Source organism: Oncorhynchus mykiss, chromosome 9, assembly GCF_057628025.1.
Source record: "Oncorhynchus mykiss isolate SJ-2025 chromosome 9, ASM5762802v1, whole genome shotgun sequence".
Taxonomy (NCBI): domain Eukaryota; kingdom Metazoa; phylum Chordata; class Actinopteri; order Salmoniformes; family Salmonidae; genus Oncorhynchus; species Oncorhynchus mykiss.
Genome location: NC_143030.1, coordinates 12,497,273 through 12,514,456, shown reverse-complemented (window position 1 = coordinate 12,514,456; position 17,184 = coordinate 12,497,273). Strand labels below are relative to the sequence as shown.

The 17,184-nt window shown below is 47.6% G+C and overlaps 1 protein-coding gene across 2 annotated transcripts in view; it reads right to left on the bottom strand.

Annotated features, from left to right (window-relative positions):
• Positions 1 to 17,184, bottom strand: part of LOC110532908 (actin-binding protein WASF3) — a 97,819-nt gene that overhangs the window by 52,279 nt on the left and 28,356 nt on the right. For both annotated transcript variants that reach the window (XM_036987274.2, XM_036987273.2), the window contains exon 2: positions 3,193 to 3,335. In XM_036987274.2, coding sequence (XP_036843169.1) covers positions 3,193 to 3,325 — 133 coding nt within the window. In that variant the 5' untranslated portion in view covers positions 3,326 to 3,335. The remainder of the gene's footprint in view (positions 1 to 3,192; positions 3,336 to 17,184) is intronic.

Below are 17,184 nucleotides of genomic sequence, written 5' to 3'. Positions count from 1 at the left end.
AAGGCCGTTGAGTCTGCCGATAAGAATACTGTGATTGACTCGAAAGCCTTGGCCAGGTCGATGAAGACGGCTGCACAGTACTGTCTTTTATCGATGGCGGTTATGATATAGTTTAGGACCTTGAGCGTGGCTGAGGTGCACCGGTGAGATTTGAAATGATCGGTGATCTGTTTGAAAGAGAGTTTGAACAGACTAGTAATAGGGGTTGCAACAATGGCGGCGGATCATTTTAGGAAGACATCACAGCACAGTTGAAAAATATATGGCAAATATAAATCAAAAACTGATGTTTGGGTTGAGAGGAGCTGAAGGTTGGGATTAAAAACAACAAGATAACTAACGTAAAATACATTGTGTCCATAAATTTAACTAGGCAAGTCAGTTAAGACTTGCCTAGTTAAGTCAGTTAAGACTAAGTTAACATTTTTATTTACAATGATGGCCTAGGAACGGTGGGTTAACTGACTTATTCAGTGGCAGAACGACAGAATTTTACTTTGTCAGCTCAGGGATTCAATCCAGGAACCTTTCGGTTACTGGCCCAACGCTCTAACCACTAGACTACCTGCCGCCGCTTGGAGATGGATGAGAGGGGTTGATGGTAGCTGAAGGATGGGATTAAAAACAAACAAAATATAACTGTTGCAAGGAGCATTGTGTCCGTAAAATATATATAGTGTGTATAAATGGGAAGTAGAAGCCTAAGTGTTGTCCATTAGTTTACTCCAATTAGGGAAGGGGTGGTAGGGTTAGGGGAATATAATCAAGGAAAATATATTTTTAAAATATATGTAAATACAGCACCAGTCAGAAGTTTGGACACAGCTACTCATTCAAGAGTTTTTTCTTTATTTTTTTTACTATTTTCTACATTGTGGAATAATAGCGAAGATATCAGAACTATGAATAACACATATGGAATCATGTAGTAACCAAAAAAGTGTTAAACAAATCAAAATATATTTTAGATTTTAGATTCTTCAAAGTAGCCACCCTTTGCCTTGATGACAGCTTTGCACACCCTTGGCATTCTCTCAACCAGCTTCACCTGGAATGCTTTTCCAACAGTCATGAAGGAGTCCCACATATGCTGATCACTTGTTGGCTGCTTTTCCTTCACTCTGCGGTCCAACTCATCCCAAACCATCTCAATTGGGTTGAAGTCGGAGTATTGGTCAGGTCATCTGATGCAGCACTCCATCACTCTCCTTCTTGGTCAAATAGCCCTTACACAGCCTGGAGGTGTGTTGGGTCATTGTCCTGTTGAAAAACAAATGATAGTCCCACTAAGCGCAAAACAGATGGGATGGCGTATCGCTGCAGAATGCTGTGGTAGTCATGCTGGTTAAGTGTGCCTTGAATTCAAAATAAATCACAGACAGTGTCACCAGCAAAGCACCCCACACCATCACACCTCCTCCTCCATGCTTCACGGTGGGCACCACACATGCGGAGATCATCCGTTCACCTACGTCGGTTGGAACCAAAAATCTCAAATTTGGACTCATCAGACCAAAGGACAGATTTCCACTGTCTAATGTCCATTGCTTGTGTTTCTTGGCCCAAGCAAGTCTCTTCTTCTTATTGGTGTCCTTTAGTAGTGGTTTCTTTGCAACAATTTGACCATGAAGGCCTGATTCACGCAGTCTCCTCTGAACAGTTGATGTTGAGCTGTGTCTGTTACCTGTTCCCGGAATTTATTTTGGCTGCAAACTGATGTGCAGTTAACTCTAATGAACGTATCCTCTGTAGCAGAGGTAACTGTGGGTCTTCCTTTCCTGTGGCGGTCCACATGAGAGCCAGCTTCATCATAGCGCTTGATGGTTTTTGCGATTGCACTTGAAAAAACTTACACAGTTATTGAAATCTTCAAGATTGACTGACCTTCATGTCTTGGACTGTCGTTTCTCTTTGCTTATTGGAGCTGTTCTTGCCATAATATGGACTTAGTATTTTACCAAATACGGCTGGCTATCTTCTGTATACCACCCCAACCTTGTCACAACACAACTAATTGGCTCAAAGGAAATTCCACAAATTAACTTTTAACAAGGCACACCTATTAATTGAAATGCATACCAGGTGAGTACCTCATGAAGCTGGTTGAGATAATGTCAAGAGTGTGCAAAGGTAATATATAAAATATTAAATATATTTTACAATATTTTTACACTTTTTTGGTTACTACATGATTCCATATGTGTTATTTCATAGTTTTGATGTCTTCACTATTATTCTACAATGTAGAAAATAGTAAAAATAGAGAAAAACCCTGTAATAGAAGGTGTTCTAAAACTTTTGACTGGTAGTGTATACATACAGTGGGGAGAACAAGTATTTGATATATTTGATAATTACTTAAAAATCATACAATGTGATTTTCTGGATGTGAAAAATGTGATTTTTTGTTTTAGATTCCGTCTCTCACAGTTGAAGTGTACCTAGGATAAAAAACACAGACCTCTACATGCTTTGTAAGTAGGAAAACCTGCAAAATCGACAGTGTATCAAATACTTGTTCTCCCCACTGTATATATACATTTACCAAATAATATATGGGGGATTGGAACTACATTTATGGAATCTACAATCTATCTGGAATATTAAAGCTGATCTACCCCCTAAAAAAAAGTGATGTTGCTGTTTGTATGTGGCTGCTATGAAAGTGAACTGCGTGTACACGTGATCAGGTGTGTATTCATCCGTCCAATTCTGTTGAAAAAACTTTTCTTTAATGAAAGCAAACGGAACAAAACGGGGATAAACCTAACTGCATTTTTAAAATAGAAACTCTTGAACTAATGATTACACACTAGATCAACTAGATGCAGGCTGGAGTGTGCTAGGAGGTTTTGAATATGTCACATTCTGTCACCTTGATTACTCAAATGTATCTCTCGACCTCGACCTAGCATAAATCTGTGTTACATTGAGCTGGGTGAATGGAAAATGAATGACAGTCATCCAATATGCTGTAAAGAAATAAGGTCATGCTCATTAAAAATATTAATCGTCCTCCCTCATCATAAACGGCACCGACCACCACCGGTGTAGAGTGAAGTTGCCCCTAGACGGTGATCTTGGGTCAGTTTTTCATTTTCTCCATTACAATTTAATGTAAGGTTTTGTGAAGGGGAAGCTGATCCTAGATCTGTACCTCAGGGAAACGTGACCCTGAAACACACTACTTACTTAGGCTGCCCAGCTGTTTGATGATGGCAGCGAGGGTGCTGTTGGTAACACACTCCAGTTCACTGGTGACTCCATCAGGTACAGCACCTCGACACAGGTGTCTGGGCTCTATACAGCGCTTTACCAACGGCATAGTGGCTCACCTGGGGAGAGAGAGAGATATATGGAGAGATCAGTATGGAGAGGAGGGAGAGAAGGACGGACAGAGAGAGAAAGATGTCTGGGCTCTATACTGTGGTGAACCTACAGCATGGTGGGGGATTTGGGGAGAGAGAGAGAGATATATGGAGAGAGATAGAGAGAGAGAGAGAGAGAGACAGAGACAGAGACAGAGACAGAGAGACAGAGACAGAGACAGAGAGAGACAGAGACAGAGAGAGAGAGAGAGAGAGAGAGAGAGAGAGAGAGAGAGAGAGAGAGAGAGAGAGAGAGAGAGAGAGAGAGAGAGAGAGAGAGAGAGAGAGCGAGCATTGTGGCAGGTGGGGCAGCAGGTAACCTAGTGGTTAGAGCGTTGGGCCAGTAACCGAAAGGTTGCTAGATTGAATCCCTGAGCTGACAAGGTAAAAATCTGTTGTTCTGCCCCTGAACGAGGCAGTTAACCCACTGTTCCTAGGCCGTCATTGTAAATAAGAATTTGTTCTTAACTGACTTGCCAGGTTAAATAAAGGTTCAATTAAAAACTAAAAATAATAATTGTCCTGCTGGAAAAAAAAAAGTTTTCTTCCAGGACATTCTCCACCAAATTTCACAGTGGGTGCGGGACACTGTGGCTTGTAGGTCTCTCCAGGTTTCACACCCACTGTGACATTTGGTGGAGGATCGGTGATGATCTGGGGGTGCTTCAGCAAGGCTGGAATCGGGCAGATTTGTCTTTGTGAAGGACACATGAATCAAGCCACGCACAAGGTTGTCCTGGAAGAAAACGTGCTTCATTCTGCTCGGACAATGTTCCCCAACTCGGAGGATTGGTTTCTCCAGCAGGACAATGCTTCATGCCACACAGCCAGGTCAATCAAGGTGTGGATGGAGGACCACCAGATCAAGACCCTGTCATGGCCAGCCCAATCTCCAGACCTGAACCCCATTGAAAACCTCTGGAATGTGATCAAGAGGAAGATGGATGATCACAAAGCCATCAAAAAAAGCCGAGCTGCTTGACTTTTTGTGCCAGGAGTGGCATAAAGTCACCCAACATCAATGTGAAAGACTGGTGGAGAGCACGACAAGATGCATGAAAGCTGTGATTAAAATCAGGGTTATTCCACCAAATATTGATTTCTGAACTCTTCCTAAGTTAAAACATTAGTATTGTGTTGTTTAAAAATGAATATGAACTCATTTTATTCGAGGTCTGACAACCCTGCATCTTTGCTGTTCTTTTGAACAGCTGTCATTTTCTGCTCTAAATGGCAATATTTTTATTTGGAATTTGGGAGAAATGTTTTCAGTAGTTTATAGACGGAAACAAAAATAATCATTTTACCCAGACACATACCTAGAAACAGTAAAACCAGAGAAACTTATAATTATGCAGTGGTCTCTTAATTTTATCCAGAGTTGTATATTATTAATTTTAGAACAGAGGAAAGAGTGCCTCCTACTGGTCCTCCAACACCACTTCCAGCAGAATCTGGTGTCCCATCCAGAACCAACCCTGCTTAGCTTCAGAGGCAAGCCAGCAGTGGGATGCTGCTGACCTAACTATCTCCTAACTACATCCACTGATACAGAGACATGGATCTGATCTATGATCAGTGTTAGTATAACTAAGCTTGGTGACATTGGGCTGGTGTCAGGCCCGCGGGGCACAATTGCCTGTCTAGCTGCTTCTTGTCAGTGTGACTGGGATCCGTGCCCAATGAGCCGGAACGCTACAGAGCTATTACTGCTCTAATGCTGGGCTGTCTGGTCACAGGGGAGAGGACAGCATTTGGAGAGGCAACTGAATTAGTCCCAAATAGCACCCTACTCCCTATATAGTGCACTACTTTAGACCAGAGCCCTAAAGTACCCTATCACGCAACAACTGCCACATGATAGGGGATCAAGATGTCCTTTTGGAAAGAGAGAAAAACGGTTTTGCAAATAACTCTCTCTCTCTCTTTCTGTCCCTCCTTCTCTGTCCCTCTATCTTTCTCTCTGAAGAATCTACAAGTGCGAAGAGCTTTAGCCTTCACTCTCTTCTGACAGCTGTTCTGTTAGATAGAGCTGTAGCCTTCACTCTCTTCTGACAGCTGTTCTGTTAGATAGAGCTGTAGCCTTCCCTCTCTTCTGACAGCTGTTCTGTTAGATAGAGCTGTAGCCTTCACTCTCTTCTGACAGCTGTTCTGTTAGATAGAGCTGTAGCCTTCACTCTCTTCTGACAGCTGTTCTGTTAGATAGAGCTGTAGCCTTCACTCTCTTCTGACAGCTGTTCTGTTAGATAGAGCTGTAGCCTTCCCTCTCTTCTGACAGCTGTTCTGTTAGATAGAGCTGTAGCCTTCACTCTCTTCTGACAGCTGTTCTGTCAGATAGAGCTGTAGCCTTCACTCTCTTCTGACAGCTGTTCTGTCAGATAGAGCTGTAGCCTTCACTCTCTTCTGACAGCTGTTCTGTCAGATAGAGCTGTAGCCTTCACTAGATTTTAACTGTGACGGTGTGTGTGACGTGTCGTACCAGTGGGTGTGTTTGTGTATGAATGTGTGTATCTAGTGTGTGTGGATGTGTGTGTGTGTGTATTCATGCCAGTTATCTATGTGATAGCAGTTGTCACAGTGATTATCTTGGAAGCGTGGGAGAGACTGAGGGAATGGCTGACTTCCAGAGTGCTGACCTGGGAAAACACACACACAATCACACACACACACGCGCACACACACTGCCTGCCAAGACAGGAAAAGCAAACCAGGCCACTAATGAAATGTGTAGATGAACCCTAAGTCTCTGTGTGTCTCTCTCTCCCTCTGCTTCTGCCTCATTCTCTCTCTCTCTGTCTCTGCCTCTCTCTCTCTCCCTGCCCCTGCCTCTTTCTCTCTCTCTGTCTTTCTCCCTCTGCTTCTGCCTCATTCTCTCTCTCTGTCTCTGCCTCTCTCTCTCTCCCTGCCCCTGCCTCTTTCTCTCTCTCTGTCTTTCTCCCTCTGCTTCTGCCTCATTCTCTCTCTCTGTCTCTGCCTCTCTCTCTCTCTCCCTGCCCCTGCCTCTTTCTCCCTCTGTCTCTCTGCCTATTCCTCTCTCTCTGTCTCCATCTCGTTCTCTCTCTCGCTGCCTCTTTCACTCTCTCTGTCTCTCTGCCTATTCCTCTCTCTCTGTCTCCATCTCGCTCTCTCTCTCGCTGCCTCTTTCACTCTCCCTGTCTCTCTCTTTCCCTGCCTCTGCCTGATTCTCCCTCAAAGGCATGTGTGTTACTGTAGCTGCTATTGTCATAGCTACGGTAGTGGGTGTAGTTTTAGGCTGGTAGGACAGAGCAGCAGGTCAACGAGTGGAGGAGAGGACAGAAGAGGAGAGAGGAGGGAAGAGAAAGTGTGTCGCCGAGCCAAGGGGCCGTTGCTATAGCAACATGCTGAGGAACCTGCCTAGACGTGCTCAACACTGGTACTCAATGCGGCATTGAAATAGTGGATGGAGAAAGAAAGACAGCGAGAAGGAGAGACAGCGAGAGAGAGAGAGAGAGAGACAGCGAGAGAGAGAGAGAGAGAGAGAGAGCGAGAGAGAGAGACAGCGAGAGAGAGAGAGAGACAGACAGTGAAAGAGAGAGACAGTGAGAGAGAGAGAGAGAGAGAGAGAGAGAGAGAGAGAGAGAGAGAGAGAGAGAGAGAGAGAAAGAGACAGTGAGAGAGAGACAGTGATAGAGAGAGAAAGAGAGAGACTGCGAGAGAGAGAGACAGTGAGATAGAGAGAGAGACAGTGAGAGAGAGAAACAGCGAGAGAGAGAGAGACAGTGAGAGAGAGAGACAGTGAGAGAGAGAGAGAGAGAGAGAGAGAGGAGAGAGAGCGAGAGAGAGAGAGAGAGAGAGAGCGAGAGAGGAGAGAGAGAGAGAGAGAGAGAGAGGAGAGAGAGAGAGAGGAGAGAGAGGGGAGAGAGAGACAGTGAGAGAGAGAGACAGAGAGAGAGAGAGACAGTGAGAGAGAGAGACAGCGAGAGAGAGAGACAGTGAGAGAGAGAGAGAGACAGCGAGAGAGAGAGAGAGAGAGAGAGGAGAGATAGAGAGAGAGAGAGAGAGAGAGAGAGAGAGGAGAGAGAGGGGAGAGCGAGACAGCGGTGCATTCAGAAAGTATTCAAACCCTTCCTTTTGTTTTGTTACATTACAGCCTTATTCTAAAATTAATTACATTTTTTCCTCATCAAAATACACACAATACCCGGTAATGACAGATCAAAAACAGGTTTATATAAAGTTTTTGCAAATGTATTAAAAAAATTACAACAGAATTACCTTATTTTCGGAAGTATTCAGACCCTTTGCTATGAGACTCGAAATTGAGCTCAGGTGCATCCTCTTTCCATTGATCATTCTTGAGATGTTTCTACAACTTGATTGGAGTCCACCTGTGGTAAATTAAATTGATTGGACGTGATTTGGAAAGGCACACACCTGTCTATATAAGGTCCCACACTTGACAGCGCATGTCAGAGCAAAAACCAAGCCATGAGGTCAAAGGAGTTGTCTGTAGAGCTCAGAGACAGGATTGTGTCGAGGCACAACTTTCTGCAGCATTGAAGGTCCCCAAGATCACAGTGGCCTCAAATCATTCTTAAATGGAATACGTCTGAAATCACCAAGACTCTTCCTAGAGCTTGCCGCCCGGCCAAACAAAGCAATCGTGGGAGAAGGACCTTGGTCAGGAGGTGACCAAGAACCCAATTGGTCACTCTGGCAGAGCTTCAGAGTTCCTCTGTGGAGATGGGAGAAATTTACAGACGCATAACCATCTCTGCAGCACTCCACCTAACAAGCCTTTATGGTATAGTGGCCAGACAGAAGCCACTCCTCAGTAAAAGCCCACTTGGAGTTGCCAAAAGGCACTCAGACCATCTTATGAAAGCAAGATTCTTTGGCCTGAATGCCAAGCATCACGTCTGGAGGACACTTGGCACCATCCCTATGGTGAAGCATGGTGGTGGCAGAATCACGCTGCGGGGGTGTTTGTCATTGGCAGCGACTTGGATACTAGTCAGGATCGAGGGAAAGATGAACGGAGCAAAGTACAGAGAGATCCTTGATGAAAACCTGCTCCAGAGTGCTCAGGACCTCAGACTGGGGTGAAGGTTTATTTTCCAACAGGACAGCAACCCTCAGCACACAGCTAACACAACGCAAGAATTGCTTCTGGACAAGTCTCTGAATGTCCTTGAATGGCCCAGCCAGAGCCGGGACTTGAACCTGATCGAACATCTCTGGAGAGACCTGGAAAAGGTGAAGGGGTCTGAGTACTTTCTGAACGGAGAGTAATACCTACAACAGGGTTGGCTACGGATTGGCTTCAAAACCTAGGTTTAATGGAATAAACGGTGAACTGTGTCCTAGCTGCTGCTTTCATGGTGTGATGATTCTAACCTAGATTACATCCAGACAGGTGAGTGTGACTGTCACCTGGTCCTAATACAGTGGATTATTTCTGGTGGACCTGGGTGGCTTTCCTTAACTAAATGCCCTGGGTGGCTTTCCTTAACTAAATGCCCTGGGTGGCTTTCCTTAACTAAATGCCCTGGGTGGCTTTCCTTAACTAAATGCCCTGGGTGGCTTTCCTTAACTAAATGCCCTGGGTGGCTTTCCTTAACTAAATGCCCTGGGTGGCTTTCCTTCACTAAATGCCCTGGGTGGCTTTCCTTCACTAAATGCCCTGGGTGGCTTTCCTTAACTAAATGCCCTGGGTGGCTTTCCTTAACTAAATGCCCTGGATGGCTTTCCTTAACTAAATGCCTAAACACTATCTTCATCTCACTTGACCTACAGACAACCTTACTCTCCAGCAGGAGGGGTGGGGAGGGGGAGGAGGCTGAGACAAGAGCAGGTTCAACAGGGACGTGGTGGGGTGAGGAGAGGAAGAGGGAGAAAGAAGGGCACGGCCATAAGGAAGAGCAGGTTATGGGGTGAGAATCAGGAGGAAGGAGGGGTGAGGAAACGCAGCGAGTGAGAGAAGAAGGGGAAGGATGAAGGTAGGGATAAACAGAAGGCTGACTAAGTGGTATCATTGAGCTCTGGTGTCTCCCACCCTCCCTCCCTCTCCCCTCCCTCCCTCCCTCCCTATAGGAATGTATGTTAAAGTCCCAGAGCTAACGTTATAAACATCATCATCGCCCCTCCCACCCACTGTGACACCAGTCTGCTACACAGTCTAGAGGTCGCTACGGTAACGCTTAGGCTAATTAGCTAGTTAGCCTCTGAATGAACAGAAATGAATGAATGCAGCTAGGTCACATGGATACATGCAGAGAGAGAGAGACAGGGCATGAGTTTACCCTAACCTCCTACTGTGAGAGACGTGGTGGAGCAGTCTGCTACACAGTCTGGAGGTCGCTAGTCTAACATTAGTTTAATCACAAGCTTATTAGCTGACTAGCCTCTGAATACAGATAGTTGCTATTACAGAGAGAGACAGGGTATGTGTCTGCTAGCTAGCTATACATGGTCAAACAGCCTGCGTCTAGCCCCAACTAGCCTAACACACGAGTTGATTAGCCAGAATATATAAATAGATCTGACTCGTCTGAATTGGCAGGGTTAAAAGGAATTAAATAAATCACATGATTTAGTCCATATTTTCGACAATATTTTGCCAAAATACAAACGAGACAGAGAACCGAGAAGTAGACTACAGGCAGACAGTTACATTTGAATTTTAAGTGCCCTGATTCCACAGTTATGAGTAGACCCCCCTTCCCCCCTCCCAACTCTTTGATGTGTGTTTGTTGATGCTCTGGGGAAGAGTTCCATTACACAGACATGGAATTAGACTGCACTTCAAACCGCTAATCCTAAACCCAAATTATGCAAAATACTACCCTGACTGAAGGGAATGGCAGGGTAAACAAAGCAACTGTCATTTCCCCCACCCCCGCCCCTTAATGTTTTTTCGGGGAGACGTTTCCATGGTTTCCTTTGAAGTCTTCCAATGTTGTCTTGATATGAAAAAGAGAGGGGCAGCAGAGAGGGACAGAAATGGAGAGAGGGTGGAAAAGAGAGGGGCAGCAGAGAGGGACAGAGAGGGTGGAAAAGAGAGAGAGAATGAGTGACATCCAGTATAGAATGACAAAACAAATGAACAAATGAACCAATGACAGACCGGCAGACTGGCATGCCACAGTGCTATAAGAGCACACTACTGTCAAGAGAGAGGGTATTGGCCCAGGGTGGAAACTAGACATTGAGGAAATTGAAAAAACCTCTGTCAACACGTACAAGTCTGGGACAGTAATGGTGCAGGGCCTCCTCGTACAGTTCCTGCTGGGAAAGCTCTCTCTCTCTGTGACGACTCCCCCATCCTGAATGAGTCTGATCACACCTCTTCAAACTGTCCTGCAGATGAGGATAGTCACCCCCCAGCACTGATCACACCCCTACAAACTGTCCTACAGACGAGGACAGTCCCCCCCCCAGCACTGATCACACCTCTACAAACTGTCCTGCAGACGAGGACAGTCCCCCCCCAGCACTGATCACACCTCATCCTCAAACTGTCCTGCAGACCAGCAGCCCCGAGAGGAGAGTCAGCCCCCCAGCACTAAACACACCCAGGTCCCACAACTGCACTGCTCCTTCATTGTTGAGAGAGACACATTCACAGAGCTGGAGAGAGACATGGTGGAGCTCAGAGAGCTAGTCCATACACTCCACTCAGCACACACCTACAAAATAAACCGGCACAACAGCACCCCTCCAACAAGACCCAGATGGCTGAAGGTGGAGATAGACAGCTTTCTGAGAGAGCTGGTTACACACCGGACTGGGATGAGACAACTTAAAGAGAGAGAAAAACACAGCACAGCTAACAACACTGAAGGAGAAGGGAGAGGAACACATGGAACAGCTAACAACAGTGAAGAAGGAGGGAGAGGAACACATGGAACAGCTAACAGCAGTGAAGGAGGAGGGAGAGGAACACATGGAACAGCTAACAGCAGTGAAGGAGGAGGGAGAGGAACACATGGAACAGCTAACAACACTGAAGGAGGAGGAAGAGAAACACATGGAACAGCTAACAGCAGTGAAGGAGGAGGGAGAGGAACACATGGAACAGCTAACAGCAGTGAAGGAGGAGGGAGAGGAACACATGGAACAGCTAACAGCAGTGGAGGAGGAGGGAGAGGAACACATGGAACAGCTAACAGCAGTGAAGGAGGAGGGAGAGGAACACATGGAACAGCTAACAACACTGAAGGAGGAGGAAGAGAAACACATGGAACAGCTAACAGCAGTGAAGGAGGAGGGAGAGGAACACATGGAACAGCTAACAGCAGTGAAGGAGGAGGGAGAGGAACACATGGAACAGCTAACAGCAGTGGAGGAGGAGGGAGAGGAACACATGGAACAGCTAACAGCAGTGAAGAAGGAGGGAGAGGAACACATGGAACAGCTAACAGCAGTGAAGGAGGAGGAAGAGAAACACATGGAACAGCTAACAACAGTAAAGGAGGAGGGAGAGGAACACATGGAACAGCTAACAACAGTGAAGGAGGAGGGAGAGGAACACATGGAACAGCTAACAGCAGTGAAGGAGGAGGAAGAGAAACACATGGAACAGCTAACAACACTGAAGGAGGAGGAAGAGAAACACATGGAACAGCTAACAACACTGAAGGAGGAGGAAGAGAAACACATGGAACAGCTAACAACACTGAAGGAGGAGGAAGAGAAACACATGGAACAGCTAACAACAGTGAAGGAGGAGGGAGAGGAACACATGGAACAGCTAACAGCAGTGAAGGAGGGAGAGAAACACATGGAACAGCTAACAGCAGTGGAGGAGGAGGGAGAGGAACACATGGAACAGCTAACAGCAGTGAAGGAGGAGGGAGAGTAACACATGGAACAGCTAACAACAGTGAAGGAGGAGGGAGAGGAACACATGGAACAGCTAACAACAGTGAAGGAGGAGGGAGGGGAACACATGGAACAGCTAACAGCAGTGAAGGAGGAGGGAGAGGAACACATGGAACAGCTAACAGCAGTGGAGGAGGAGGGAGAGGAACACATGGAACAGCTAACAGCAGTGAAGGAGGAGGGAGAGAGGAACACATGGAACAGCTAACAGCAGTGAAGGAGGAGGGAGAGGAACACATGGAACAGCTAACAGCAGTGAAGGAGGAGGGAGAGGAACACATGGAACAGCTAACAACACTGAAGGAGGAGGAAGAGAAACACATGGAACAGCTAACAGCAGTGAAGGAGGAGGGAGAGGAACACATGGAACAGCTAACAGCAGTGAAGGAGGAGGGAGAGGAACACATGGAACAGCTAACAGCAGTGGAGGAGGAGGGAGAGGAACACATGGAACAGCTAACAGCAGTGAAGGAGGAGGGAGAGGAACACATGGAACAGCTAACAACACTGAAGGAGGAGGAAGAGAAACACATGGAACAGCTAACAGCAGTGAAGGAGGAGGGAGAGGAACACATGGAACAGCTAACAGCAGTGAAGGAGGAGGGAGAGGAACACATGGAACAGCTAACAGCAGTGGAGGAGGAGGGAGAGGAACACATGGAACAGCTAACAGCAGTGAAGAAGGAGGGAGAGGAACACATGGAACAGCTAACAGCAGTGAAGGAGGAGGAAGAGAAACACATGGAACAGCTAACAACAGTAAAGGAGGAGGGAGAGGAACACATGGAACAGCTAACAACACTGAAGGAGGAGGGAGAGGAACACATGGAACAGCTAACAGCAGTGGAGGAGGAGGGAGAGGAACACATGGAACAGCTAACAGCAGTGAAGGAGGAGGGAGAGAGGAACACATGGAACAGCTAACAGCAGTGAAGGAGGAGGGAGAGGAACACATGGAACAGCTAACAGCAGTGAAGGAGGAGGGAGAGGAACACATGGAACAGCTAACAACACTGAAGGAGGAGGAAGAGAAACACATGGAACAGCTAACAGCAGTGAAGGAGGAGGGAGAGGAACACATGGAACAGCTAACAGCAGTGAAGGAGGAGGGAGAGGAACACATGGAACAGCTAACAGCAGTGGAGGAGGAGGGAGAGGAACACATGGAACAGCTAACAGCAGTGAAGGAGGAGGGAGAGGAACACATGGAACAGCTAACAACACTGAAGGAGGAGGAAGAGAAACACATGGAACAGCTAACAGCAGTGAAGGAGGAGGGAGAGGAACACATGGAACAGCTAACAGCAGTGAAGGAGGAGGGAGAGGAACACATGGAACAGCTAACAGCAGTGGAGGAGGAGGGAGAGGAACACATGGAACAGCTAACAGCAGTGAAGAAGGAGGGAGAGGAACACATGGAACAGCTAACAGCAGTGAAGGAGGAGGAAGAGAAACACATGGAACAGCTAACAACAGTAAAGGAGGAGGGAGAGGAACACATGGAACAGCTAACAACACTGAAGGAGGAGGAAGAGAAACACATGGAACAGCTAACAACAGTAAAGGAGGAGGGAGAGGAACACATGGAACAGCTAACAGCAGTGGAGGAGGGAGAGAGGAACACATGGAACAGCTAACAGCAGTGGAGGAGGGAGAGAGGAACACATGGAACAGCTAACAGCAGTGGAGGAGGGAGAGAGGAACACATGGAACAGCTAACAGCAGTGGAGGAGGGAGAGAGGAACACATGGAACAGCTAACAGCAGTGGAGGAGGGAGAGAGGAACACATGGAACAGCTAACAGCAGTGGAGGAGGGAGAGAGGAACACATGGAACAGCTAACAGCAGTGGAGGAGGGAGAGGAATATGTGGAACAGCTAACAGCAGTGAAGGAGGAGAGAGAGGAACACATGGAACAGCTAACAGCACTGAAGGAGGAGGAAGAGAAACACATGGAACAGCTAACAGCAGTGAAGGAGGAGGGAGAGGAACACATGGAACAGCTAACAGCAGTGAAGGAGGAGGGAGAGAGGAACACATGGAAGAGCTAACAGCAGTGAAGGAGGAGGGAGAGGAACACATGGAACAGCTAACAACACTGAAGGAGGAGGAAGAGAAACACATGGAACAGCTAACAACACTGAAGGAGGAGGGAGAGAGGAACACATGGAACAGCTAACAGCAGTGAAGGAGGAGGGAGAGAAACACATGGAACAGCTAACAGCAGTGAAGGAGAAGGGAGAGGAACACATGGAACAGCTAACAGCAGTGAAGGAGGAGGGAGAGGAACACATGGAACAGCTAACAACAGTGAAGGAGGAGGAAGAGAAACACATGGAACAGCTAACAACAGTGAAGGAGGAGGGAGAGGAACACATGGAACAGCTAACAGCAGTGAAGGAGGAGGAAGAGGAACACATGGAACAGCTAACAACAGTGAAGGAGGATGGAGAGGAACACATGGAACAGCTAACAGCAGTGAAGGAGGAGGGAGAGAAACACATGGAACAGCTAACAACAGTGGAGGAGGAGGGAGGGAAACACATGGAACAGCTAACATCAGTGGAGGAGGAGGGAGGGAAACACATGGAACAGCTAACATCAGTGGAGGAGGAGGGAGGGAAACACATGGAACAGCTAACAGCAGTGGAGGGGGAGGTCAGAAAGCTGAGGTGTGACAGAGAGCAGGACACTCCCCCAGAGAAGCCAGCAGAACAGCCCACCTCAGACCTAGACCACAACCTCAACACCACAATGGGACAGACAACACAGGACCCACGAACCCAACAGACCCCACCCCCTCCTAACAGACCCCACCCCTTCCCAACAGACCCCACCCCCTCCTAACAGCCCTCCTGACAACCACCCCACATCCACTGAGGACACACAAAACCCAGAGATTGTGCTCTTCAGTGACTCAAATGGGAAATACATTCAAGCGAATAAACATTTTCCCAAACACAAAGTGGCCAAACTCTGGTGCCCAAACATTAGGTATGCCCTGGAGCTGTTGTCAGAGGACAGACTAGGATCCCCCATCCACATCATAATTCACACTGGCACAAACGACCTGAGAGCACAGCAGGAAAGGGTGGCCACAGCACTCAAGGGAGTGATTGAAAAAGCTTCTTCCTCTTTCCCCAACGCACAAGTGGCTATCTCCACCCTGGTACCAGGAAAATACTTCCACCCTGCCTCCACACAGCAGGTGAATGAACACATTTCCCAGGACTGTGCCCCAAAACTTAATGTCTACCTGGCCCACCACTCCACCCTGGCTCACCAGTCCACCCTGTCCCACCACTCCACCCTGGCCCACCACTCCACCCTGGTCCACCACTCCACCCTGGTCCACCACTCCACCCTGGTCCACCCTGGTCCACCACTCCACCCTGGTCCACCACTCCACCCTGGTCCACCACTCCACCCTGTCCCACCACTCCACCCTGGCCCACCACTCCACCCTGGTCCACCACTCCACCCTGGTCCACCACTCCACCCTGGTCCACAACTCCACCCTGGCTCACCACTCCACCCTGGTCCACCACTCCACCCTGACCCACCACTCCACCCTGGCCCACCACTCCACCCTGGTCCACCACTCCACCCTGACCCACCACTCCACCCTGGTCCACCACTCCACCCTGGCCCACCACTCCACCCTGGCCCACCACTCCACCCTGTCCCCCACTCCACCCTGGCCCACCACTCCACCCTGTCCCACCACTCCACCCTGGCCCACCACTCCACCCTGTCCCACCACTCCACCCTGGCCCACCACTCCACCCTGGCCCACCACTCCACCCTGGACTTGAACAGCCTTTTACGACCAGGTCCACCTCTACAAGGCAGCAATCCCAACTCTTGCCTGGACCCTGAAGGACGTCACCCTCAACTGCAGCCCCAGCACCTCACACAGGAGCAACAGAGCAACGGACACCCAGTCCAGACCTGCGAGACCCCTTCCCGAAGGACATCCCCCGAGAGAATCAAATCAAATTGTATTTGTCACATGTGCTAAATACAACAGATATTGACCTTACAGTGAAACACTTCCTTACAAGCCCTTAACCAACAATGCCGTTCAATAAATACAATATTTACTAAATAAACTAAAGTCAAATAAAAACAACAAAATAACATTAGCGAGGCTATATACCGAGTCAATGTGCAGGGGTAGTCGAGGTAATATGTAGGTAGGGGTAAAGTGACTATGCATAGATAATAAACAGAGAGTAGCAGCAGTGTAAATGTAGGTAGGGGTGAAGTGACTATGCATAGATAATAAACAGAGAGTAGCAGCAGTGTAAATGTAGGTAGGGGTGAAGTGACTATGCATAGATAATAAACAGAGAGTAGCAGCAGTGTAAATGTAGGTAGGGGTGAAGTGACTATGCATAGATAATAAACAGAGAGTAGCAGCAGTGTAAATGTTGGTAGGGGTAAAGTGACTATGCACAGATAATAAACAGAGAGTAGCAGCAGTGTAAATGTAGGTAGGGGTGAAGTGACTATGCATAGATAATAAACAGAGAGTAGCAGCAGTGTACAAAACAAATGTGGGGGTCATTGTAATTCTTTGTTCAGCAGTCTTACGGCTTGGGGGTAGAAGCTGATTGGGGGTAGAAGCTGCTTGGGGGTAGAAGCTGCTTGGGGGTAGAAGCTGCTTGGGGGTAGAAGCTGCTTGGGGGTAGAAGCTGCTTGGGGGTAGAAGCTGTTAAGGAGACTTTTGGACCTAGACTTGGCGCTCCGGTACCGCTTGCCATGCGGTAGCAGAGAGAACAGTCTGGGTCTTGGTTGACTGAAGTCTTTGACAATTTTTTGGGCCTTCCTCTGCCACTGCCTATTATATAGGTCCTGGATGTCAGGACCTATCACAGCTTGGCCCCAGTGATGTACTAGGCATTACCCTCTGTAGCGCCTTACGGTCGGATGCCGAGCTGTTGCCATACCAGGCCATGATGCAACCGGT